The sequence below is a fragment of the Nannospalax galili genome, unplaced genomic scaffold (assembly GCF_000622305.1).
Source record: "Nannospalax galili isolate Female #2095 unplaced genomic scaffold, S.galili_v1.0 scaffold781, whole genome shotgun sequence".
NCBI classification, from domain to species: Eukaryota; Metazoa; Chordata; class Mammalia; order Rodentia; family Spalacidae; genus Nannospalax; species Nannospalax galili.
Genome location: NW_008346898.1, coordinates 1,143,238 through 1,170,397, shown reverse-complemented (window position 1 = coordinate 1,170,397; position 27,160 = coordinate 1,143,238). Strand labels below are relative to the sequence as shown.

At 44.3% G+C, this 27,160-nt stretch overlaps 1 protein-coding gene across 1 annotated transcript in view; it reads left to right on the top strand.

The window, feature by feature from the left end:
• Prkca (protein kinase C alpha) overlaps positions 1–26,824 on the top strand; it is a 478,497-nt gene extending 451,673 nt beyond the window's left edge. The window contains exons 15-17 of the mRNA XM_008843200.2: positions 10,290–10,397; positions 12,636–12,776; positions 25,338–26,824. Coding sequence (XP_008841422.1) covers positions 10,290–10,397; positions 12,636–12,776; positions 25,338–25,502 — 414 coding nt within the window. The 3' untranslated portion in view covers positions 25,503–26,824. The remainder of the gene's footprint in view (positions 1–10,289; positions 10,398–12,635; positions 12,777–25,337) is intronic.
• Positions 26,825–27,160: the final 336 nt, after the last annotated feature.

Genomic DNA, 27,160 nt, shown 5'->3' with positions numbered 1-27,160 from the left:
CTCCCATCCTTTCTTTCTGCCATGGTTGAGGACCTCAGATTCCCCCTCACTTCAGCCTGCAATGAGGAGAGAGCGAGAGGATAGTCACAGGGACATCTTAGAACTGGGCCTGAGTGATGGGAGGCAGTGCAACCTTTGTGGCACTGGCCACTTGACTGTCTCCTTGGCTGAGCAATAGAACTGTCCAAGATTCTGGCAGGAAGAAATGGGCTTGGTGAATCCTTAGCAGATCTCTGACTTTGTACCTCACAACAGTTGTGTTGGACTTTTTAAAAATTTCAGAACTTCAGGTACTAGTGCCAAGGACTTTAACCTTCAGTGCCCAAAGCCTTAGTAAGCGAGAATGGATGGAATTGCTCAGCCTGAGTGGCAGGGCTGCCCCCAGAAAAACCGAAGCCCCCGTTTCTGAGATGTTACATTCATTGACCATAATTTATTCACATACTGAATGCTGTATGTGCAATGAGGACAAAACAGACAAAAATCCTCACCTTCCTGAAATGGACAGCTTGGAGAAGAAGAGAGACCATGCACTGATTTACATAAGGCAAATATATTAGTGGTTAAGCTAAGGGAAGAGAAAATGAAGCAGGAAAAGAAGATACAGTGTTGGAAGACAAATGAAATTTTAGCTCGGATGGCCAACAAAAAGTCTGACACAGAGGATAAAGTTAAAAGCAAAGGGAAATAAATGTGAGTGGCCAGATGTTCTAGGCAGAGGGAACAGCAAGCGCAAAGGCCCCAGGGTGAGTGTGCCCAGCCTTGTTTAGAAAATGGAAGGGGGAGCCACCAAGTATGGGTAGAGCCCTGAAAGCTAGTGGAGGAGGAAGCCCAAAGCTGCTGAGGCGGAGGTCTTTGACCTTGGGAGCATAGAGACCATTGCCAGACCACTGGCTATTAATCTGAGATAGGAAGCCTCCTCTTTCTGTCATTGTTTCCTAGCTATTAGATACTAAAATGGTCTTTTAACTATGGGAAGATGCAAGACTCTATCCTGCATTTGGTCATTATCTCTCAATGCTGTTAAGATCTGATTGACAGAGAAAGTGATTTGTTTATTTGGGTTTTTCCCCCTCAATCAAAGCATCTGTCTTCAGTTGAATACCTCAGTGCATAAACACAGAAGAGCAGCGGATACACAACTGCTCTCTGTAAAACACAGCTGAGAACACACAGATTGCTCTGTGCCTGAAGTTAATCTCCTCTCTTGAAAATTTTGACAACGAAATTTGACTGTGAATTCCCAGCCCCCTAGGAACCATGCTGTGCATGTAGGCAGCAAGAACTCTAGTTCTTCTCCTTGATCTCACTTGAGTGTTCAGCTCTTAAGCCCACAAAACAAGCCCTACCTTCATTAAGAGTCACATTTGCATACGCCAGCCAGTGAAATCAGTTAGGCGGAAACGCAGGCTCATTTTCCAGGAGCTGCCATGCCTTGACTCCTTTTTGGCTCACAGTAGACTGGAGTTTCAGATCAGGGCGTACAACAAAGTCCTCCCTCCCTCTGTCCCTACTTCCCTCTCTCCCTCCCTCTGTCCCTACTTCCCTCTCTCCCTCCTTCCCTTCCTCTCTTCTTCCCTTCTTCCCTCACTCTCCTTTCCTCCTCCCTCCCTCTCTTCCTCCTTCCCTCCTTTTCTTCTTCCCTCCCTCTGTTTTTCTTCCTTCCCAAGCCCTCCTAGGCTGCATCCCCTAGTGTGGACCCCAGGGAATGCCCACTTTAAGAAGGAGATGCCCCTTAGGCCTTGTTGTGGTGACATAGTACCTGACAAAAGAACAGGGCGCAGTCATGGTAGCAGGGGCTTGAAGCTGCTGGCCACATTGCATCCAAAGTCAGGAAGCAGAGAGCAATGAACCTGCTGCCCAGCTCCCTTTCTCCTTTTCATTCAGTCCAGTCTCCCAACCCACGGAATGGTGCCACCAACAACCAGGGTCTTCCCGCACCCGTTAACCCTATGTAGACATTTCCTCATAGACATGCCCAAGGGTTGGTTTTCATAGTGATTCTGAATCTTATCAAGTTGACAATCAACACCAACCATCACAGGCCTTGTGTACAGACTCAGAGATGCCATCTAGGCCTTGAGGGAAGTGGGCCCCTGTTTCTGTACCCAGGGCTTCTCTACACATTCTGGCTTGTCTCCAGGTTTCCCATGCTGCTTCTCAGAGCCACTTAGCCTGCCTTGTTGTATCCCTGGAAGTCTCCATTTTGTATTAAAAAATGGCTAGAGAGATGGCTCCACAGTTTAGAGCACTGACTGCTTTTTTAGAGGACCTGGGTTCAGTTCCCAGTACCCACATGGGAGCTGACAACCATCTGAAACTCCAGTTCCAGAGGATCTAATGCCCTCTTCTGACCTCCATGGGCATTGTATGACATGGTGCACTTACGTACATGCAGGCAATATACTCATACACATAAAAATAAAAAAATTTTCAGTTCCCAACTCCCACATGACAGCTAACAGTCATCTGTAACTCCAGTTCCAGGGTATCTGATACCCTCTTCTGACCTCCATGGGCATTTCAGGACACAGGTGTTTTTATATGCATGCAGGCCTTTACACTCATACACATAAAATAAAAATAATAAAATATTTTTTAAAATAATAATAAAATAAAAATGGCAGTATTCCTCAGAAAAGACACCAGTAAGAATTCCAGCATGCTGGTACTGATATGGGCACAGGTCACAGCCTTGAACTTCACCTTGCACTTGCAAACAGCAGGCATGGTTCCATTCAGAGCCACTAGTGTACAGTGATGTGCATTCCCTATGGGGCTGTGACTCAGCCTGGAGGGGATGATGAGGTTCCACAGGTGTTACCCCAATACCTGAGGCCCCGACAGCTACAAGGACCCAGCAACAGAAGATGCTGTTACTGAAAAGGAAGATTGGCTATGAACTTGTCAGTGCAGTTGGGCTGTAACTATCTTTGTTAACCATAGAAGGCCAAAGATGAACAGAAAAAGGCAGTTGATTACAGTTTTCTTTGGCTTATCTACTGTCTGCAGCCAAGTGGGGCTGTTATGTCTGAAGAGCCTGCGTCTGTATCCAGTTCCTGTGTGGCTTGACAAATATGATTGCTTCAGGGCAGTAGTACTTACATGGTGGCCTGATGAGCTCATAATGGTGCCACATGTTCACAGTATCTGTCATAAAGGGACCACCCTCTCATCTTCATGTTCTTTCTTGCCAGGGTTATTTGTACTTTGTCTTCATTCCTGATGACTCTGTACTGGGTGCTTTATCTCAGTAATTGGAGCTTCAGCCTGAATGGTCTGCATGTGCCCCCTCAGCCCTCCTCCCAGGCCCTCGGCAATCTGCAAACCAACACAGCAGGGCCCTTACCACTACTCATTAGGAAGTGATTCAGGAATCATTTTTAGAGTGGGAACCATCACCCCTCATTTGTCTGATTAAGGCTCAGAGCTTTTGAGTGAGACGATGGTTACAACATGTTCAGAATATTCTTTACACAAACCCAAGACTCGTTAATGGTTGGCTGAACTTGGAACATTGTGTAAAAATAACCTTAGGGATGGAGGCAGGAGGGGAGAGAAGCAATCTAAAATTGTCATGTAGGCAATACAGCACTCCACCATCATCCCCAGGCTCAGTAGCTGGCCTTACTAGATAGGAAGATCAGTGTAATTAGAACCTGTTACCACTGACCTGCCTTCAGCACCAAGGCCTGAGAATGGACAATTACCTGTAAAGTTGCTCCTGGGGTGAAGAGGGGACGCCTAGCAAGAGTAAAAGCATGCTTACATCCTTTGGTGTTTAACCCCATACCTGGAACATTATTCCTCAGACATAATTCAGAGGAGAAAAATGGCATGCACAGAGATATTTGCAGCAGCATTTGTTATTAGAATTCAGTGCTGGAAGCAATTGTGAACACACTGTGGACCCGTGAATCCATCTGTGGTGATGTAGCGCCTTCCTGGCCCTCAGTTCTAAATGGGAACACTGCTGGCTACTGAGAATATGTTTTACAACAATCAGAAAAAGAACTCAAGAGAACAATATAAGAAAACCTAAGAATCCATGTAAATAAGAGAAATTTTTGTGTGTGGATAAAGGGAATGTGTACTTTTGTAGTCCCTCCCCTACAGTGTTACATAATTGCAATTGACCATAGGGCTCCAGGGAGCTTTTCTGAGTGGGATGGTCTTGACCTCTGCCAAGTGATAGGATTGAGCTTCCTTGCTCACCTGTCATTGGATAGGGCTGATGACTAGCTCTGGCCAAAGAGGTCTGAGTGACAGTACCCAGGGGTTTGCTTAGAACCAGAGGAAGACATCCTAGGGATTCCGTTTCCACCTCTGCTGAAGCCACCCAAGATGGCTACTGCCCAAGATGGCTGCCACTTCTCTAGGGTTGGGGCCAAGTAACTGCACCCAGCAGTGCCCTCTGTGGCCCCCAGTGAACAGGTAGCTTAAGCAAGAAATAAAACATGGAGATGTAGGTCATGCTGAGGCATTGACCTGAAGGCACAGGTCAGGAACAAATAGTCCCACATCTTGAAACAAGTCAACAGAAGGACTAATATTGTAACAAAATTCATAGAGAATGTAGAGTGGTGGTTGCCAGTAGGGGAAGGGGAGAATGGAGAGTTTGTGTTTAGTGGGTGTAAAGTTTCAGTTAAGAAAATGAAAACAGGGCTAGAGAGGTGACTCAGTGGTTAAGAGCATTGACTGCCCTTGGATAGGACCCAGGTTCGATTCCCAGCACCCACATGGTGGCTAACAGCCGTCAGTAACTCCAGTTCCAGGGGATCCAACACCTTCTTCTGACCTCCATGGGCAGTGCATGACATGGGTGTACTTACACAGATGTGACAATACTCTCATACACATAAAATAAAATTAATATTTTTTCAAAAAGAAGGAAAATGAAAACAATATGGAAATGGATGGTGGTTATACAACAGCATGAACGTGTGCCTTAGGGCTGTGCAAACCACGGGGCTGGAAAGATGGCTCAGCAGTTACAAGCACTAGCTGCTCTTATAGAGGACTGAGTTTGTTTTCCAGCACCCACATGGCAGCTAACAAGCATGTGTAATTCTAATTGCAGGGAATCTGACACCATCCTCTGGCTTCCATGGGCATTGCACATATGTACATGCACTTACACACATGCAGGCAAAACACTCATACACATAAAATAAATAAATAAATCAAGCCAGGTGTAGTGGTACATGCCTTTATTCCCAGAAGGCCAAAACAGGAGGGTCTCTGTGAGATTGAGGCCAGCCTACATACTGAGTTCCAAACGAGCTGAGGCTACAGAAGACCCTTTCTCAAAAAATACATTTTTTAATGCTACATGTGTGTGTGTGTGTGTGTGTGTGTGTGTGTGTGTGTGTGTTGCTTGGGATGGAACCCAGGGTTTCGCACATGCTAGGTATAATGGTGAATATTTTCATGACCTTGGTACCTGTGAGGGATTATCTAGATTAGGTTAATTGAAATAGAAGGACTTGCTGCGTGTGGTGGCACACGCCTTCAATCCCAGCACTCTGGAGGCAGAGGCAGGCGGATCTCTCTGAGTTCAAGGTCAGCCTGGTCTACATAGTGAGTGTCAGGCTAGCTGGGGCTATAAACCCTGACTCAAAAAGACAGAAAGGAAAGGAAAGGAGGGAGGGAGGGAGGGAGGGAAAGAAAGAAACAAACAAATTTGCCCACTGTAGGTGGCACCATTTCGTGAGCTAAAGTACCAAACTGATTAAAAAGGAAAAAATGAAGCTAGGCACCAGCATTCATCTCTCTGCTTCCTGACGGTGAAAGCAATGTGACCAGCCACTTTAAGATCTCACCCCCATGTCTTCCCTGCCACAATGGACTAGATACTATTCTTGAACTTTGAGCAAAAATAAACCCTTTCTCCCTTAAGTTACTTCTGTTGGGGCATTTTATCACAGCAATGAGAATGTAAAGAATGCACTAAGCAAGTACTCTACCCCCAAGCTACACTCCTATCCAACATGGTAAATTTTACATCCTGAATATTGAAGCACAATTCAAAAATAGTCTGTATCTTTACAACAGGGAAAACAGAATAGGAAAAGTATGCATTCAATCCTCAAAACTGGGAGGAGGAGTTTCCCTACATCCTCTTCCTCCTGTCAGCACAGCAGCAGCATCTAGCTGTGAGGGAAACTGACCAAATCCCATGGACCCACTGGGACCGGGAGAATTTCTGGCCTAGAGACAAGTTGCTCTCTAAACAATGACCTGGAGCATCTCAGAACCCTGAGACTGTCTCCCCTTCTGTATTTTAGATCTTACCACCATGTCTTGTGTAGAATACACATCATACCTGGAAAGCTCACCAGGAGAATGTTCTTACCCCCAAAAGAGTACTACTGTACTGGACCCACCACTGAGCACTTTCCATTCAACCGTAGTCACCGTTCCTGGGAGGCACCCTTCCCTGTCTAACTCTATCCAGGGCAAACAGAGCAGGAGCAGGGCCTGTCATGACCAAGAGCACAACTCTGAAATCAGGCAGTTGGGTTAAAAATCCCAGTTCTTTCATAGCAGCTTTGTTGCCCTGGCTGAGGCTGAGCAGAACCTCAATGAGCTCACCTGTGATCAGAATCCCAGCACTCAGCTAGAGGTGGGTAGAGGATTAAATGAGGGTTCTTACAGAGCTCTCCTCAGATGCCTGTCAGCAGAAAGCATCTGAGGCAGTGTTACTTTGTCCTTCTTACTGCTCTTGCCCTGAGCCCTCCATCCCTTCTATTATCAGTGTAGGATCACAGTAAGAGAAAACATGAAGGTAGAGGCATGTCTCCTAACTAGGATGTGGGGACAAGAGGAGCCCTAGTCCTTGGGACAACACCAAAGACTGCGGGATGGATCTTGAGACTCTAGCCCAAGGGTGTTTGGTCTTAGGACCTTTGTTATAGCCTAGGAATCATGCTTCACCAGACCAGCCTAAGGAGGATCCTTCCAACTCTGGGCTAAAGATTTGTGTTAAGTTAAAAGATTTCTTTACCATGGGATGTCCCAGAGCCTTTAAGAGATTGTTGTTAATGTGTGAATCTCCAAAGAGAGACCTGGGATGCAAATGTTGACCTGGGAGTGTGGTATATGAATGTTCCAAGAAATACCTAGTGGAGTATGTCAGGATTTGGGGGAAACCAGGCACAGATAGGACTTGATAGGACAAGTCCTGTCTTTGGCCCACAGTAGACAGAGCCTAATAATCCCTGATCTAGCTGGTTCCCTGCCTGAAATTAGCATATATAGAAACAGCTTACCTGGAAAAGCTGTCTGGCTAGACAGATGTGACAGGCCAGTACCCTGCACAGAATGTTCTCTCATCCCCAGCAGTTCCCTGTCTACATGATATTTCAAGAGTAGGAAAGCCTGCATGGATTGATCTCCTTACCTCTAGATAAGATGTCTAGGGAAGGATCTCCTAGTGGCCAGGACAGTTTCTGTTCAGGAATATGACTGGACTTGTCTGTGACTTGTCCTGCTGCTAGTGCTTGGGCATCCCCTAGGCAGAATGGTTGGACCTCCACTGTCTAACAAAATGTATTACATTAGGACCTTCATGAACATGGAACCCATGTGGTCCCACCAGCTCAGAAGACCTGTGTGTGCTTTAATGTTATCTTGACACCATCTTAAAATCTGTAATAGTTATGTGTGCATATATACATGTGAGTGAGCACATATGAATGTGTATATGGAGAGGGGCACATGTGCATGTGTGTACATGCATGTGTAAAGACCCAGTCAACATCAGGTATCTTTTCTGGTCACTTTCCAGTTTTTTTTAAATTAATTTTATTTTTGTGACAGGGTCTCCCCTATGTAGCCCTAGCTGGCCTAGAGCTCTCTATGTAGACCAAGATGACCTTGAATTCATAGCTATCTGCCACTGCCTCCTTAATGCTGGGATTAAAGGCATGCCCCAGCTAACTGTATCTTTTTTTTTTAGGCAAGGGCTCCTGTAGCCCCGACTAGCCTGGTCTCACTATGTAGACCAGGCTGGCCTCAGTCTTACAGGGATCTGCCTGCCTCTGCTTCTGGAGTGCTGGGATCAAGAGTGTGTGACACCACACCCAGCCCTGTACTTTATTTTTTGAAACAGGGTTTCTCACTGAACCTGGAGCTCATTGATTAGGAGCTCCAAGAATCATCCTGTCTATGTATGTCCCAGTGCCAGGATTACACGCATGTACTGCCATGTCTGGCTCTTTTTAAAAAAAAAAAAATTATATCTGGCGTTCCAACTCAGGTCCTCATGTTTATATGGCACACACTTCAACTGAGCTTTCTCCCCACCCCCATATCATAATTGGATTTTTGCAATTTTCATACAATATAATTTGATGGCATTTAGAGCCCCTCACCTATCAGCACCACCCTTTATTGTCCCCCCAATTTAATGTATTCTAATACATATATATATATGACCTCTAGCATCTAATTTGTGTCCCCAAGTCCATGATAGTTTTTAATAAGGAGTTGGCCTATAAAGTATATAGCTGATAGTGACCCAAAACCCTAGCAGGCCATGTGGGAGGTGATCTGGAAGCAGACCCTCTTCCATGTCCATCTCCAGAATGCCATTCAGCCTACAGAGGACATGTCCACCTCAGATTCAGAGTACATGGTGCTCTTGGTAGGGTGCAGCTCATAGCTCATAGTGTTTGTTTTAGTTATAAAAACCTTCATAGCCAAAGCTCCCCACACCTCTGGGTCACTTGTCAGGGAAGATGAGACTTTGTGTGGGTATCAAATGAGAGGTATTAAGAAGAATTAGAGTCTCTAATGGAGCCTGGCTGCTCTGCCTTCAGGAGACAAAGGTGACACATATCCTTCCCACACTAGCCATCTACAGCCACACTACCCAGCGGACCTGTCTTGTGGGTCCCTCAGGTGCCACGTTCCTCCTGCCTGTGGCATAGCACCTTGGCAGACGGTTCCCATCCTGCCCTGACTAATTCACAGCCAGGCTAATTTTAGTTCTTTACCTACCTGCAACTGCCACCAAATTATACGTTCTTTACACCAAGGATTTAGAACCAGAAAAGAGGCTGTTTATTTATATTTCAAGAAAAAAGGGGGAAAATGAAGTGGCACCAGTTGCACAGACCTCCATTTTCCCACACGTGGTCCCAAAAGAGAGCGCTCTATAGGCTTGGCATATTTCCCTCCGCATGTGTGGCTCTCGTGCACTGGCCCCATGCCCAGCCCTGTTCAAGCCTGTCTAGCAGGACTGCCCCTTTGGTCTGCCTTCCTTATGCTAAGCTCAGAATTAGTTGTGCCAAAGAAGACATTTGGGGGTTTCCCATAAGTCCATTTTTCCTGTGTGCATCCAGTTAGAGTGTTAATAACTGAGTAGCACTCCCAGGATTAAAGATGCGATGAAGAAATCTTGAAGGGCCTCTTGGACTCAGATTTGCTCCTGGAATATCCTTGTAGCCCCTCCCAAGAGGCTCCTCTGCCTCAGTAACAACCACCTAGTACCCTTCCTTGACTCTTTCTGGGTACCACTTACAGTACCAGGCTCTGTACTGGTCCCAAACCCCCATCATAGCAAATGGTGTGTTTAACAGGTATATCATTTAAGTATGGCCATCCAGTTAGGAGGCAGTAGAGCTAGAATTCTGATGCAGTGTCATCTGACTTCAAAGTCATAGTGTCCCACGGTGCCACCAGGCCTCCCTTTCTTAGTATGGTAATTGTAAAGCCAGCCAAAGGGACGAGGGACATGTCCCGAAGCTAGGCCCCCATCATTGCCACCAAGAAGGCTCTTGGTGCTACATGGAACAGCACCTTATAAGGTCATATGGGCCCTAGTTTGGGCCAGAAGCCCTCTCTACCCCTGTTTCAAAGTTCCCTTCACCTCAAATAAAGGCAATAAACATTCTGTACACCCCCACACTTGTACCCTCTAAACTCAAAAACCATCTGTAACCTGACTTGTTCATAATTAGGTTTTTAGCACATAATTAGAAGATTAATGGATTAATTATAATTTATTTGCAAATCATTAAAAGCATTACTCTAAAACATTTTCCCTGAAGATTATTTTGGATTACTCAAGGCAAGATAATGAAAGGAACAGAGTTAAAAAAATGGAAAGCACACAACCAGCAGGCTAATTAAAAATAATCAAATAAACCGCCAAGTTCACAGAGCTAACCTTGCCCCTGCAGTGGGGAAACTTGGTCCATTTCTCTCTACCACAGCAGATCTTTGGGCACTGTGCTAATGTATTATTCCTCCTAATTTCCCATTTTTCTCTTTCTCTGGAACAGCCTCCATTTGATGGTGAAGATGAGGACGAACTGTTTCAGTCTATAATGGAGCACAACGTGTCCTACCCCAAATCCTTGTCTAAAGAGGCTGTTTCCATCTGCAAAGGAGTAAGTAGATCTGGGTTCCTCTGTAGCCACGAACCAAGAGGGTGGGAAGGGAAAATACTTTCGTAACACCAGTTGTTGTTGCTGTATTTTAGATAGTGTCTTGCAATATAGCCCAGTTATGAGCTTGTAGCTCAGGCTAGCCTTGACCTTGCAATCCACTTGCCTAAGCCCCCCAGATGCTGAGATTACAGGTGTGCACTGCCATGCCGACTTCCTTTTCCAGACTTCTAAGAGAGACAGTAGAAATACCACATATACATGCCACTGTAAATGCATGGGGCTAAACTTTGGTGACATGCAGGAAATAATGGGACAAGACTCAAGTCCCAATACCTCATGGGCCTTTGGTCCATTTCCTTATCATACTATACTTCTGTTCACAGTGAATTTCATGAGATTGCAGTAGGGTGACCAGAAGGAATCACAGGGCTGGGGGATAGCTCAGTTGGTAAAGTGCTTGCCACTCAAGCATGAGGACCTGAGTTCAATCCTTAAAACCTATATTTTAAAAAAGCCAGGCATGGTGGTGCCCACTGTTGGGGAAGCCAAGATAGTTGGATCCCTGAATCTTGCTGGTCAGTCACCTTAGCTCTTATCAGCAAGTTCCAAGCAGGAGCAACCCCTGAAGTTGATCTCTGGCCTCCACACACATGCATGCACCCAGCACCCACACAAAAACAAAAGTAGTTGCAGGTCCTTGGAATGTGCTCGTTCTTATGTCTTGTCTCACTTGCTCTGACATAGTTCTTTGCCCCCCCCTTTTCTTAAAATACACATATTGGGCATAGATCATCAATGTTCAGATCAATGAATTATTACAAAATGGATATATCCCCATAACTGCTCCCTGGTCAAGAGGTAGAGTCCTAGAAGCCCCCTTCTCTTCTCTATAGTCACTCTGACTCTCCCCACCTTGAGATAGTCAGGATCTCCACTTTAACCCCAAGTGTTAGTTTGCCTGTCTTAGACTCTACACGGAGGGCCTTCTCCGTGTATGCTCCAGCCTGGCTCCTTTCACTCAGCATGGCAGGGCTAAATGTGGCCACATAGCTGCACGCAGCTCAGATTCCTTTCTCGGTGTTGCTCTGTGGACACACCACAGTCTACCCAAGCATTCCACTTCTGAGACAGGGGCAGTCCTTGGAGCGTTTCCCCCCTGGCTGACAGTTCTTATAAACAGAACTGCTTTGAACCTTCTGGGTCCTGAGTGAATTCTCTGCTTTCAGGAAAATGCCTAAGAAATGAATTGGTGGTGGTGGCTCGACTAGTTTTTAGTGATCACATCTTAAGTGACAAAATTCTTCTAAACTTATCAAAATAAAGTACATTACACTCAACACTTTCCAGTTAGTTCAGTCATTAAGAATCATTTATCATGTGTGTGTGTGTGTTTGAAGGGTTAGGGTTAGGGTTAGGGTTAGATGGCAGCTCAGTGTTAGTGTTCCCCTCTAAGTCCTGCATCAAACACCATGCAGTGAACTTGTTGCCTCCTTTGTTGTAGTGTGCATTTTCCTAACCTGTGAGTCTTTGATAATATTTTGGTCCAGGCAGTAAGAAGGTATGTGATGCTTGTTATAGCGTTCCATGTGATGCTGGCTTGTTATAGCGTTCCATGTGATGCTGGCCTGTGGCACTTTCAGCTCATATGCTTTTTAGTGATACCATGCCCCTTTTACCAGATCTACATGTAGATCACATGACCTTCTCTTCCTCTGTTTTTCCCTCCTTCCTTTCCCCCTTCCTCCCCCTCCCTCCTCCCTTCTTATCTCCCTACCTCTACCTTCAGTTCTTCCTTCCTTCCTCCCTCCATCCCCCCCTTTCCCTATCTCTCCTCATACTCTCCCTCCCTCCCTATCTCCCTGCCTCCCTCCCTCCCTTCCTTGGGACAGTGCTAAACGTCAAACCCAAGGCCTGACACATTGTAAGGAAGCCCTCTACCATTGAGCCACCCCCTACCACCCAGTCTACATGTAGAATGTCAGGGCCAAAGCATATGATGCACAAAGATGCCTGTTTGAATTCTTACTCCATTTGGCCATTGGTTCCAACTGCTTTCTTACTGTGACAATCACTATTCAGAGGCCACACTTATTACATCATGTGTGTTTCTTGGTGAATATCCAGTCTGCTCGGGCAACTCTACCATCTATGCTAGAGGCTGAGCTGGGCCAGGAAGGGCGCTGACTCCAGGAGGCCAGCTGTCCATCCAACCATCCCTTTTTCTTCTTTTCTTTCTAGCTTATGACCAAACACCCAGCCAAGCGACTAGGCTGCGGGCCCGAGGGAGAGAGAGATGTCAGAGAACATGCCTTCTTCCGGAGGATCGACTGGGAAAAACTGGAGAATAGGGAGATCCAGCCACCATTCAAACCCAGAGTGGTGAGTCAAGTAAAGCAGGCTGGTGTACTGAACTCTGTCCCTGGTTCTGGGCGTGGCCCTCCTGTCCTTTTTCTGGGCAGCAGAGGCTAGTGACCCTGGTGACCTTGGCCTTGGCAGAGTAAGGAAATCACAAGTATCAGCTCAGCTCAGAATTATGCTCAGTCCTGGAACCTGAGCAGCTAGGCTAAGGACAGATGCACAGACCCATAATGTGCCTCAACCTCCAAAGGGCTACCACAGAGCACCAGACCATTAGCAACTAGGGTCTGCACTGAACGCTGGACTCTGAGGAGACTGCACCCTGCAATGCTATTCTTGTCTGGTCTTTGAAGGACTCAAGGCTCACATCTCTCTCCAGTTTTCCTTGATCTGCATTGCCCCTCTGGGTCCCTGAAGCACAGTTAAATCTCTACCAGCTCACAGGCTGGACGCAGCTCTCACAATGGGTGCTAAATCCACTCTGAAGAGTGTCGCATCACCAACTTTATTCAGTCTCATGTGATCCCCACTTTTAAAATTCTACTGAAGACCCACTATGTGACAGGCCCTGTTCTCAGTGCTTTACAAATATTATTAATACACTTTTCCTGACACTATTGTCTCCAGTTTGCAGTTGAGAAAACTAAAGCACAGCGAGGCCTAGTAATGTGCTGGATGACAGGGCTGGCAAGGTGCCAGGGGCAGGATGGAGTCAGGGTCCTCTCCACTGCACCATCACTCTGTCAGTGACTGCCTCATGGCTCGTTCTCATAGTGAGTGGCAGCCAGTGCGCACTTTCTCAGTGTTTGTATCTCTAGAGCTAAACTGAACTGAGCATTTTTAGAACACCTCTTCACTCACCCCACCTGCTGCCCTGCAGTGCCCAGGGCATCTGCCAGCACATCCACTCCTTCCGAGTCTGGGCCAGTTGCTGCCCTGGTACTGTCCTCCCAAGACTGTACAGAGAGCTACTCTAGTCTGTGGGCAGTGTCAGAAGTCTCCGCCCTGCTGGATCGGCCCCAATCTGTCTTTCCCCAGTGCCCCGTGAGCAGGCCAAGGGGACCCCTGTGGTAGCGGAGCTGCTGACTGGGCAACAGCTTTGTTCTCGTGGCGGCAGCAGCTTCATCAGATGTGCCTGTGCATCTTCTGCTCCAAGAATAACACTGGCAGTGGCCAGCCCCCTGGACTTCATTTTCCTAAGACATTTTTAGCACAGATTGAAGACAAACTAAAATGAATCAGGTCAATTGACTTCCTCCTGAATCATTGTTTCAAATAGGCACTTAGATAATCCCCTACCCCCAGCTTCTCCTCTGCCAACCCTGGATCCTGGGCACTCTCAGGGGAGCCTCTTCTTCAGGCCACAGAAACCTGGTAGTGAGGTTTGGGGATGGGGTGGGCAGAGTGATAAATGGCGCTGCAGATGCTGCAGGAGAGTTCTGTTAGGGAGTTTCTTCGTTCTCTTCTTCCCTTGGTATTTCTCTGTCTTCTTAATGAAAGTGTGAAAGGTAAGCAGTGGATCTTAAACAGTCTGTTTCTCTACGGGAGCGACAGAAATACACATAGAGCCTACTTGGCAGCCAGGCCGGCCATCAAGCACATTCTCTTTTCCTGTGTATTCTCACCTTGATTTCAGAAACAAACCTTTTTCTTTTCAGCCTCCCACCTTTCCAAGGTCATTGGCCCTTAGCTCCTGAGCAAGGAAAACCAGAGGTGACTTAGCTTAGGCAGCTGAGAATGGGAGCTGTTCCCTTGGGTCACAGAAGTATCTGGAAGCACAGGGATTTCTGTGGTAACAGCTGATATATGAGCAGTGTTTGTTTTTTATTTTCAAGGGGCTGAAGTTTATTTGTTAGTTTGTTTTGACTGAGTGCTAGTTTTCAAAACAGAATAAATTGCATTTGGCTGTGAAGAAACATCCTTCCCCCAAATCGCAAACAGAAGCGGAAGTTGTGGATGAAGTTCATAACACCAGAAGTTCTGTGTAGAAGGCCAGAGGCAGGACAAGCATGCTTGCTCACTGTGATGATTCTTTGGCCAGAGAATCTGTACACAAGGAGGAAGAATCCAGAAAGACTGCAGGAGACAGAGGTTGTAGGGGACACAGCAAGTGGGATCGGACATTTTGTTTTGTCCCAAAGCAGAAGAAGCAAAGCAAAGAGACACATGGGGGAATTCCCAGGCCCTGGCAGGCAGCACAGGGCTGCCTGGAGCTCGGTTTCTCCTCACCCTCCTCCAAGCCACATACACAGAGCAGAATTGCTTCCTCATCTCAGGTGAGGACATCATGCAAGGGCACCTTGGGGGTCACTCTGTCCAAATTATATGGTTCTGGGATGGAAATACCACACCAAGAGCAGTTCAGTAGTTGAAGAAGGCATTTAGGACAGGGCAAAGCAACCTTAATCAAAGACACAGGTGCACCGTGATGAGCACAGATAGAGAGAGAACTGTGGACAAGAGATACTGTAGGGTGTAGCCTCCCCACTTCCCAGGTGAAATATGCTTGCCTGATCCGGTAGCTAAATGCAAGCTGAGAAGAGTTTATAGATGAAAAACAACTAAGCATTCTTCAGTGGTAGTACTTTCAAAAAGGATGAGCAACAGAGGCCTCACTGTTGTGACAGTATCACTCCGACTTCCTTCCATGTGGCCCCAGTGAGCTGAGCTCTGAGGGTCCACTGCCACACCCACCTCTGAGTAGTTCTCATAGCCCTGGCTGACAACCTTGCCTGTCTTGGTGGAGTTTTCCTGGTGGGGTTCTAACAAGCACTGGTGAATCAATTTCCCTGAGATTTACAGTATTAAGGGCCGTTAACTGTTCTGGCTCCCTTGGAATTAAACCTTCCCTTACTGCTGAGCACCCATTGTAGGCCTTCACACACTCATAGTTACTGCCTGGCTGCCGCAGGGAATCTAATCTGTGCTTGCAGATTTGGGAGTCTATTGTCTTTTTTTATTTTTATTCTACTTTGTTTTTGAACCTTAAAAGAAAGATTATTCCAGAGTTGCTGACCCCCATAAGGAGGGTAGAGGTATTATATCACAGGGCAGTCACAGGGCTTACCTAGAGGAGTCAAGGTTTCCATATATACTAGCTGTTTATTATTTTTCACTGATAAAGTTAACCTTTAGACCAAAGTGCCGTACAAAATTGTGAGCTCCTACCACAAATAGACTCTTCATAGTGCTGTGATCCATCAGGAGGCTCTGTATAGAACTTACCTCCCAGTGACATTATAAAGTCAAGACATGCAGTGCAGCGAGGCCTGTTTTCTGTAAGGTCACACATATAGGAGAGTAGGGAGGAGAGGGCCAGGCATCAAGTATGGGGACTCCAGGCTCAGCAGTGAAGGAAGAATTGGTTCTGCAGTGACTAATGATGGGAAGGTCCAGTGCTAGAAAGAGTTGTGTCTCTCCCTCAATGGCTACTTCATGCCATTGTGAAAATGAGTTCATGGAGGACAGGATGATCCGTGGGCAGGGTAGAGCCTTTCATGCACTGGTTTATTTTGTAAAACAAAAGCAAAGAGAATTACACAGCTGTGCTGTGCTGACCTGGAGATGAAGCCACCACACAACTGTCTTCTTGATGAGAAAAAACACTCTGCAAACTAGTCCCGGAAACCTCCTCAAGCAAGCACAGACAGGAAGCATCAACTCCACTGTGCCACTCCAACTCCCTGCAGCCAGCCCAAGTCATTGAAAAAAAGGCTCAGCAGTGTTTGAAAGACTCCATGGTCGAAGATGCTGTTTTTACAAGAGATGCTGCCTCTGAAAAAGTCCATCTTCGGTTACAGAAGAAACAAGTGCCCTGCCTCTACGGCTTTAATTGAGGAGACACCACGTGAATGCAGTGGAGATCCAGCCAGCCTGCTTGGCTATCTGATTGACTGTCAGCCTCTTCAAGAGAAGGACAGTCCTCCTTTCTGCTTTGCCTGATGAAAGCTCCGAGAGTCTTAATTGGCCATGATGACCTTTGCAGGCTTTTATCCTGGTTTATTATTCACGTGAATAAAATGACCATGAACAGCCTTCAAATCTCCATTGGTCCTGCCCTGAAATGAGTAGCCATTTATATAAATACCAGAAGAGTTAATTGATTGGGTTTTTTATTGTTGTTTTGAATTCTATCCATTGGCACCAAGAAACAGAATAGCTCCTTCCCAGGCAAGCCAGAAACAGCCACTGTCTTAAAAGGGTTGTTACAGGGAAGAAGTTAATCTGCAAAGTTAACACCAACCAAGAAATAAATATTCTGGACTCCACAGATGGGCGAAGCTCTCTGAAAATGGGCCTGTGTTTCAGACATGACCTTTCTTGGGAAATTAGCTATTTTATCAAAGAGAGATAAGAAAAAAGTAGAATAATTTTCATCAGGGCATTGTCATCCTTTTAGCAAGAGCCAGAAAAGGAGAGTAAGGACAGCAAGAACAGGCAAAGATACCACTGCAGCGAGCACGTATAATCAGGATCCCTTTCCCGACCCCACCACCTCGAAAAGAGCCAGCAACAGGGTTGCTACCAGGACGAAGGCCCCGTTCATGATGTCATTGTTTAGAAAGTGTGATAATGGTTTGGGGGTTGGTAGTTATCTTTAAAATAACTTTGAAATGGTTCCAAAAGATTTATGAGGGGCTGGAGAGATGGCTCAAGGGTTAAGAACACTGAATGTTCTTGCCAAAGAACCGGGTTTGAATCGCAGCACCCACATGGCACCTAACAACTGTCCGTAACTCCAGTTCCAGGGGATCCGACAGCCTGTTCTGTCCTTCATGGGCATTGCATGACATGGGTGTATTTGCCTACATGCAGGCAATACACACATACACATAAAAATATAAAAATAAAATATTTTTTAAAAGATTTATGAAAGCATTGGGAAGCCAGACTTGGTGATGACACACCTATAATATCAGCACTCAAGAGGCAGAGGCAGTAGGATTATGAGTTGGAAGTGAGACTGGACCACTAAGTGAGATCTTATCTGAAAAAGCTGGGGGTGTAGCTCAGTGGTAGAGCTCTTGTCTGCATGTACAGGACCCTGGTTCAACCCCAGTCCTGCAAAGAAAAAGTGAGTTGGGAAAACACTATAACAGTTTTCTTTCTTTTTTTTTTTTAATTTTATGTATACGCATGTATTGCCTGTGTGTAGGTAAGTGCACCCATTTTTTACAGTGCCCACAGAGGACAGAAGAGGCTGTCAGAACCCCTGGAACTGGAGTTACAGAAAGTTGTTAGCTGCCATGTGGGTTCTGGGATTCAAACCCGGGTCTTCTTCAAGAACAACCAATATTCTTAACTGCTGAGCCATCTCTCCAGCCCAACTATAACAGTTTTCTATACCCCCTTTACCCAGATTCCCTAAATGTTAGCATTTTATCATGTTTGCTTGATTCTTTTTTCTGTTCTTTATCTGGGCCCATTTTTTTGTTTTTTATATCTGCGCCTGGATCTTGCACACACACACACACACACACACACACACACACACACACACACACATATTTTGGAACCACTTGAGATTTAGTTGTAAGTATACTCATTCTTTGTATCTAAATAATTCTATGTGTCTTTTTTAAACATAAGGACATGTCACAGTACAGAGTTCTTTTTAATAAGTCTGTAAAGTTACTTCTGTAGAACAGAAACTCTCCAGGTAAGGGACAGAGGAGCTTGCAGTGACTGATATGATGCCTCTGGCACATCTCATCAGTTCTCTTGAGTGGCAGGCAGGTTCATTTTCCTAACTCTTTGGTTGAACTAGTAATAGGGATGCTAATTAAAATTGAGATTCTCAAGATTAAGGGATCTTTGCTGATGATGTAAAAATACTAACTATCCTTGGAGACAAGAAAAAATATGTCATGGTACATTGGGATTTGATTAAAAGCCTTTAAGTCAGTCTAGGACAGCATCTTCTACTAGGTGAATTCCAAGCAAATATTTTTTCCTATTCTTTAATACTTACCCAAGTATTTTTCTGCTTGAAAGAGAAGTTGGAAGAAATGAAAGAGTTTAAATAATAAATATAAAAAATTGCTAGCCTTAGAGCTTTGGTAGTGACAGACAGCATAAGTGCAGACCCTGTCTGCCTCAAGTTGACAAATTCAAATTGTCTGAAGTTTGAGTCTCCAATAATGATAATCACTGTACTGTTCTTAGCAAAGGAGCCTTAAATCTTCTAAAGCTAGCCATTGATACAAAGAAAGGCCAATGGAGTGCACGTTTTTATCCATAGAAAATAACACTTGATAAGGCAGAACCTTTGCCCTCATATATTTGTGGCTACTACCCATATAAGCATGCAGTCACTTAAAAAGCCAAGCATGGCAGCACACACTTGTAATCCTAGCTTGGGGGAGGCAGGCACTAGCAGATCCCTGGGGCTCACTGGCCAGCAAACCTAGCCTACTTGGTGGGCTCCAAACTAGTCTCAAAAAACAAGCTGTTCTAAAGAATGATAGCCAAAGTGTTCCTCTGACCCCTACACACATTCACATATCCACCTGCAGGCGTGCACACACACACACACACATACATGTACACAGCAGAATGCACTCACTTAAAGTGGACTTAGATCCTGTGTCTGTCATCAGGTTCATCCATAAAATCAGATTCCTTCCAAACAGCATTTTCCCTTTAAGGCAAGATGAATATGTTTAATGTCCAAAAACCCAAAGCCCTTCTCCAGCCTGTCATCTCGGGATGCTGTCCAGAAATACAGGAAGCTTCAATCCCTTCAAAACAATTGTTATTAATAAAATACTATCTCTTTGTGGTCAAGTCAATAGCTAAGCAGTAAAGAAAGATATAAAAGGAAAGATGGTATATCCCCCTCCCTAACTTCTAGTCCCACAATTCATGATCTTTTCTGTAACCTTCCAGAAAGTTCTATGCATGTGTAAACATACATAAAGGAGATGGTACCGTGTTTGGCATCTTGTATCTTTCACATAACAGTGTACCGCAGAGGTTCGTGGGTTCGTGGCATTCATCACATCGCTGTTCCTGATTCTCGACTTCTCCAAATCCTCTCCTCTGTCCGTTCTTATTCTCCAGACTTTCTGTACCAAAATGCACTGGCTTCAGTGGTCATCCAGGCCTTCGGTGAGCATGTTTCCAGAACCCTGAGTGACTAAGCGAACTAACCTCACTCCTTAACCATTGACTTGTGCTCCTGCTTGGCTTGGTTCTGCACGGGACCATTCCCTGAGCATGCCGATCCTCGTGGAAAGGGCAGAGCCGTAGCCAAAGGCCCTCACTAGGAGGCTGTGTACTGTTGGCCTTACCTCCCAAGAAGTTCAAGGCAGATTACACCAACATGTGTCTGCTATTGGCTGTTTAACTGAAATGCAGAGAATATGCATTCATGATTTAGGGAGCTGCTCAGAAATGGGGATGATATTCTCCCTAATGCTCACACTATACAGGTACAGCACAGTGTTGTGGTTTCCTCCAGATTGGAGACTTCAAAATATAGGTAAGAGTTCTCCTAATGCCAAGGATACCCTGGCATATCTAGTAACTATTTGAGACCCTCCCCACCTCCCTATGTTTCTTTTTTTCTGTCCTTTTGCAACATACATTTATGCTTAGCTTTTGTCGTGAGGTCTGCCCACTCTTCCGGGTTTTGCTTAGTTTTGCTTTCTAATAGTCATTACTTTTTAGCTACTCATGTCCCCATGCCAGTGACCATATATCCTACATAACTGGAACCAACACATATATTAGGCATGCTCAGTGGCCTCTCACAGGCAAGAAGCTAAGTTCTGCAGCACAGCTCAGTCTCTTTCCTGTGTCCTTTTACAAAACACAATGGTTTGGAGTGGTCTGCTTGCCACATAAGATACAGGGTAGAGAACTTTGAAACCCAGCTTCCACCTAGAGTCATCATTCTGTGCTTTGTACCATCTTACATGCCTGATTTCTCATGGATTTACTTCACTGATGAATTTACCAAATGGGTAGTATCTTAGCTTTTCTTCTGTGATAAAACACCGTGGCACAAGCAAATTAGGGGGAAAAGAGTTGATTTTTAGCTCACAGTTCCAGGTCATGATCAATCCATCATTGTGGGCAAGTCAAGGCAGCAGAAACTTGAACTGGCTGGTCACATCCAGAGTCAGGAGCAGAGGGAGAAAGAATGTATGAAAGCTTGTTCTCAGCCCTTTTCCTCCACTCTGACATAGTTCTTGGTTCTCTGCCTATGGAATGGTGTCACCCCCAGTGGACAGATCTTCTTACCTCAATTAACAGTCAAGATAATCCCCCACCAGACATGCCCATGGGCCAATATGATCTAGACAGTCTCTCCCAGGTGATTCTGTATTGTGTCAAGTTGACAGTTCAGACTAATCACCACTAATGGGAATGCCAAAAATGACAAAGTTAATTCTTTAATCCAGAGATAAAAGGGCCAGAAAATTATTAATAGCATTCATTCATCCTTCAGATATCAACTACCTGGTGCCCTTTGCATGCTGGGCTCTTGCCGCAGGTGTTGTATCTTATATCTGTATCATGCCTTGTTATTTAGAAAGGGTGTCACAGACGCTTGTTCCTACAGTACTCACCAGTCTTGGAAGGTGGGCAGTCACATCTTCACTTTGCCTTTACAGGGAGATGCAGTGAGTTACCTAAAGATATACCTGGTTCTTCGACCTCTGGCCCAGTTTTTCACTCTGCTGTCCCTCCTCAAGTAACAATACTGCCACTGAGTACAAAACACCAGTTGATCTCAGCGAGATCAGGGGAACCTGCCTGGGCTCATGCACCAGACCTGACTGGGCTGGACTGCCTCTTACTGCCCTCTTATTTTTGTTTCATGCCAGTTGAGTGGTGTATCACATCCCAGCTGATAAAAGCTTCCATTGCTAAAAGGTGTTGGTGGTCTTTGAAGGTGAATACCATTCTTATCCAGCCCAGGGGACTTGCTCATAAACCGATTTGGCTGACGTGTATGTTAGTGGCTTAGAACTCAGAAGCCATGAACAACCCAAATTTGCCTGTTTGTACAGATTGCCATGGAGGATGTCCTTCAAATGGCTGCAGTAATAACCTCTCCACTTCACCCCTGGGGAATGTCAGGAGGACATCTATGGTCAAGCTAGCCTTCCAGGCTACTCAGTCTCTTGCTTACCCACAGATATCACTTGGTACTCCCACCCCTGATTCTTTTGTTTCTATGCCTCTTCTTGCTCCCTAGGGCTCTAAGATGGCACCTGAGGCCCCCTACCATCAAGCTGATGATAGTAAGGTTGGATCATAGGTAGTAGACTAATCTGTGTTGAGTATGCAATGGATTCTTAAATATATTGTTTTTCCTCCCCTCCCTCAAATATTCAAAGAGCTCTGATTTTCATGTTCCTTTTCTATGTTCACTGATGGTAATGTGGATATTATTTCAGATCTCTGCATTACACCCTTAATATTTGTCACAATATCAGATTTTTGGTTAGAATAGTCATGCTTCTTCCAACCCCTTTTGGGGAGTCATTCCTTCTAGTATGGCCTCCCTCAAAAGAGGACATCCTTCTGAGTGCTGGGTCACCCCCTGGTTTTTCCAGGGCTATCTTCTCACATTTCTTCCCAAAACACACTCAGGATCCCTGCCCCATTTTTGGCCCATGGTTGGCTTGTCTAAACTTCAGGGACTCCATTTTTCTTCTTTGCCCATCCTTGCCTCTGGTCTTCCCACTTAAACTAGTTCAGCTTAAGAAAAACTTACATTTGCTTAAATTGTGATCTCTCTCTTTCTCTCTCTCTCTCTCTCGCGCGCGCGCGCGCACGGAGAAATTCTAAAGAGTTAGAGTGAGAAAGATAAGGTGTTTCTGGTGGTGAGCAGTTTTGAGACTGATAGTCACATTGTCATTCAGTGTGATCACAGAGCAGCAATTGGATTGATCTGGGCTCCATGCTTTCCCCTTAGCTCCACAATCACCAATACAGTCAGAACACAAGAAGGTTTTGGACCCATTTATTACAATACTTGGCTTTATAGGCACTAGAAGCCTTAGCAATAGCCTTTCTTGGGACACCAGCTATATAACTTAATATCCCCAAGCATCCTTCCCCGTTCTTCTCAATGTTATGTTTATGTGGTCCTTTTGTAGATTTTGAGAACTCTCTTTTTAGTTTTTATTTTTCTTTGGTAATAAAGCCAGGACACTTAGAAACTTTCTCACTGGAAACTAGTTTGTGAATACCATAAAGACAGTATTCAAAGTAAAGGGTCACAATTGTACCATTTTTTTTCAGAGAACAAATCCATAAATATAACACTAGAAAGGCAGGTAAAAAGAACACTTTACCTCAGCCAGCCTTGCACTGTCTTGTAGGGATTCATATTCTTCCATCAGTATTTTTCCCCAGAAGTTCCTTCTCACTCCTCTTTGCATGGTTAGTCAGTACCAGGAAAAGCATTTGAGCCAATAATTCTTTGGGAAAGAATTTTAGGATATTTAGCAGCATCCCTGGTCTCTAGCTCCTAGATGCCAGTGACACCCCTTTTCCAAGGCATAACAATCAAAAAAGTGCATCCCCTAAGGGGAAAACACTTACCTGGTTGATAACCACTGGCATGTCAAAAGGAGGGCTATTTCTTTACCTGTTTACACAGTCATGAGCGTATCTGAATATGGTACCAAATGGAAGCTGAATTCCATTGTTTATCTAAGTTATTAGTGAATTGCAGACTCCTGATTAATTCCTGAGAATAGTGTACCTTTACTTCTTAAAGAACCTTTTCCAGTGGTTCAGGATAGCCTGCACATGTGGCAGTGATGTGACTTGTAGACTCTGCCTTTGCTACCCTTTGCTTTGATGTGCTTTGGGCTCTTCTACGGAGCAGCATTGTGGAAATACATAGTGTGGGAGCCGACACTTTGTTGTTCCATATATGGAAGCCAAACTGGTATGATGAGTAGACCTCATAGCCTATATGGACTCTACAGAGTGAGTTGAAGGACCCCCCTCCAAGCAACATCACCATACACAACTCTACCCCCACCACACACATCCTGCACATTACTACCTTCCTGACTACAGTGTGAAATGTCCTTGAGTTCAGAGTATATGATTTCTTATTAAAATGAAAGGAAAACCATTATTTATGAAGCCCTTACTTTGAACTTAGGACATGTTTTCTACCTCAACAGGTACTTAGAAGTATATTTATTTGATGAAAAGAAAGTTGGAAAATTATAATAAAATGAGATTCTCTAGAAAACCTTTTAGAAATAGAAGTGAGAAAATGCAGCCCATGAGACTAAATGTGTCTTTTTTAAAAATGATAATAATATATACTGAACTCAGACAAACTGCTGTGAAATTCACATTTAACTTTCATAGCAGCCTAGAGAGGGAGATACAATTATTCTCTCCATTTTACAAATGAGAAACTTGGGTAGACTCTACCTCAAAAGTTACCTAGAACTAGCCTCTGTTAAAGATCCAAAAATGCCTCATTAAGTTAAAATTTATGCTGACCAGAATTAGTCATGTTGCCCCAATTGTGCTAACCTGTGGTAAAAGAGCAATAGTTTACAATATGTTCAAAATCATAATTAGTAACAGTAATGAAACTTCAGCTCTCCCAGTTTCAGAGTCACCTTGGAAGTCCAAATCTTTGACATACCACAGCCTTTCTGGGTAGCTGGAAAAGTGAGGATATTCTTTCTGTCTCTTACTATAAGGACTTTAATATGTCTTTATTAAGTGAATCATGCAATGGATTTTTTATATATATAACTCCAAGTTGTATAAGTAACTCCAAGTTGAGTTACAATCTTATGCAAAGCTGTTTAAACAGCTGTCCAGTGTTTCCTGTAGACCATTATAGGTAAGTTACGCCAAAAGCCTCCATTTGCAAAGAATGCCTTGGTAGACCCTGGAAGAGGTAATATTCAAAACAGATTTTCCTATGCCTCCCCAGGGTACCTGTGCAAACCTCCTCCTGCCTGAGACCATGCTGTGAGTGAGCTCCATGTTGACCTGCCTACCAGTTGACCAGATCTATATAAATATGCATAATTCTTCCTGGGCAGAAGAACTCACCTCCTACCATTGCCTTTGTACCCAACCCATACTGCTTTAAAATTGCTTTAAGGGCTAGATTTTCTAAAACATCCCAGCGACATGACTTTTGTTTGATTATAAATACTGTTGCAAAGAACCAGATATGAGACAATAATCTCACCCTATCAGTTCAGAGGTAACTATAAATCCAACCAATATCATGGCCTTGTTAACATGGAGCTCTGATAGATAGCCCTGGGCGTGCAACTTTCATGCTAATAGCTTTGCTTGCTCAGTGAGGTAGTGTTGAAATGAGAGGCCGTCTCCTTCTTATAACCAACAGTGTATTTCCATTTGGAGTTTTCACTCTAAGGATATGTGAAGATTTACAGTCTAAATAACTCTTTTGTTGTTTGCTGTGCCTGGCTTCTGATTCCAGTAGGCCTACAAATCTTCCAAGATTCTTCCTGCCTAACCTGTCCCAATTTCCCTGGGCCATGCCCTTCCCCTCTGAATGCTCTCAGAGTGCATTATGACCGTTAATTTTTCTTTTTCTCTCCACAGTGTGGTAAAGGAGCAGAAAACTTTGACAAATTCTTCACACGAGGGCAGCCCGTCTTAACGCCGCCAGATCAGCTAGTCATCGCTAATATAGACCAGTCTGATTTTGAAGGGTTCTCGTATGTCAACCCCCAGTTTGTGCACCCGATCTTGCAAAGTGCAGTATGAAACTCACCAATGAGAGATCAAACACCTCCACAGCCCCTAGACCTCCAGCAGTGGGAAATGATTCTTAAGCCTAAAATTTTAAGACCATGGCTTTGTATCATGTTCCACATGGAGGCCTGTGAATTGTAGGGTCAGTAGTCCATATGTGATCAACTTTTCAAGGTCTCTCTTTCACTTACAACCAAGAACATTATCTTAGTAGGAGATGACATAATGTACATTGTCCAGTTGAAGTATGTAGAAGTCATATCTGGCTGTAGGTTAATTCTTCCTAGAAAAAAAAAAGACTCTTATCCCTTTTGGGGTACAATTTGATATATTCTTTGGATTGTCACCATCAGGATCCCCCAATCACAAATATTAAAGTGAACCTGCCCCTGGTCCAAGGGCTGGAACCATCTCCACCCAAGATATTTTTGGAATAAAGAACGGGATGCCCAAAGAGTAAGGAAAGAGAGACTGGGGTAAAAGAGTCTTCAAGAAACCCATCACTTCCTGCTTCAATGGAAATAGTCCCTAGAATCTGAAAGGCCAAGATGAACCTAATCACTCTTCCCAAACATCATAACATAACCATAGTCCAGCAATTTAAGAAAAAAAATTCAGATACATATTCATTGAATTGATCATCTGTGTTACCCTAACTTGGTTGATAACTATGTTGACACTTTCATTCTTTTTAAGAGGCCAAATCATCTAAGGACCTAGCTAAACAAGCATATGAAATCATTTCAGATCAAGAATAAACCAGTGTCTATTTACATTTAATCTCTGGGAGATTACTCTTCAATCCAGGGTGCCATCAGTAATCATGCCACTACTCAAGAGTGTTGTTAGCCAATCCCTACACGTAACAATATTTTGCTACCTTTATTGTTACCTTTCCTAAGAAGCTGAAGTGTATGCCCTATCCCTTTTTGTACTTATTTATTTAATAAGCTGCAGTGTCATTTATGAAAGTATGATGTATAGTAACTTAATCAAAGTATTGACTAGCATCAGCCCCTACTGATTGATTTTCTTCCTTTCTGTAGCCCTGACATCCACTTAGGGATGGAAACAGTACAATTTGGGTTCCCATTTCCAGTACCTATTGAATGACTCACCTGGAGCTGTAGAATCAAGATACTTGGATGCTTATCAGCTCAAAGATATTTTCTTGCTAGAAAGATTTTAATATGTTTTGCAAGTGCATCATGCAATGGATTTTGCATGTTTATAATAAACCTTAATAACAAGTGAATCTATATTATTGAAATAATTGTATCAAGTATAAAGAGTATTATAATTTTTATAAGACACAATTGTGCTATCTTTGTGAAGGTTCATGTTTCCAATATGCTTTCATGATTAAGTTTTAGCTTTATTCTTTGCTGCTATGCTTTCTCATCCCTTCTCCCCTGCACATTCACACTGTATCAGATATGTTAATTTTTTAATGTAGATGTAATTTCAAAAATGAATGGCTTCTTTACATGTTTAATTAGACTTTTACTATATATGTGTATATATGTATATATTTGATTCTACCTGCAAACCACGACTTTGTGGGGATTATTTTTGAGATGAGACTCTCTTAGCTTCTTAATGTCATCCTCTGTTTGGGTCCCTCCTTCACTCTTCCTCTTGGGGACAGCTGGAAATGTTTGATTCCAGTA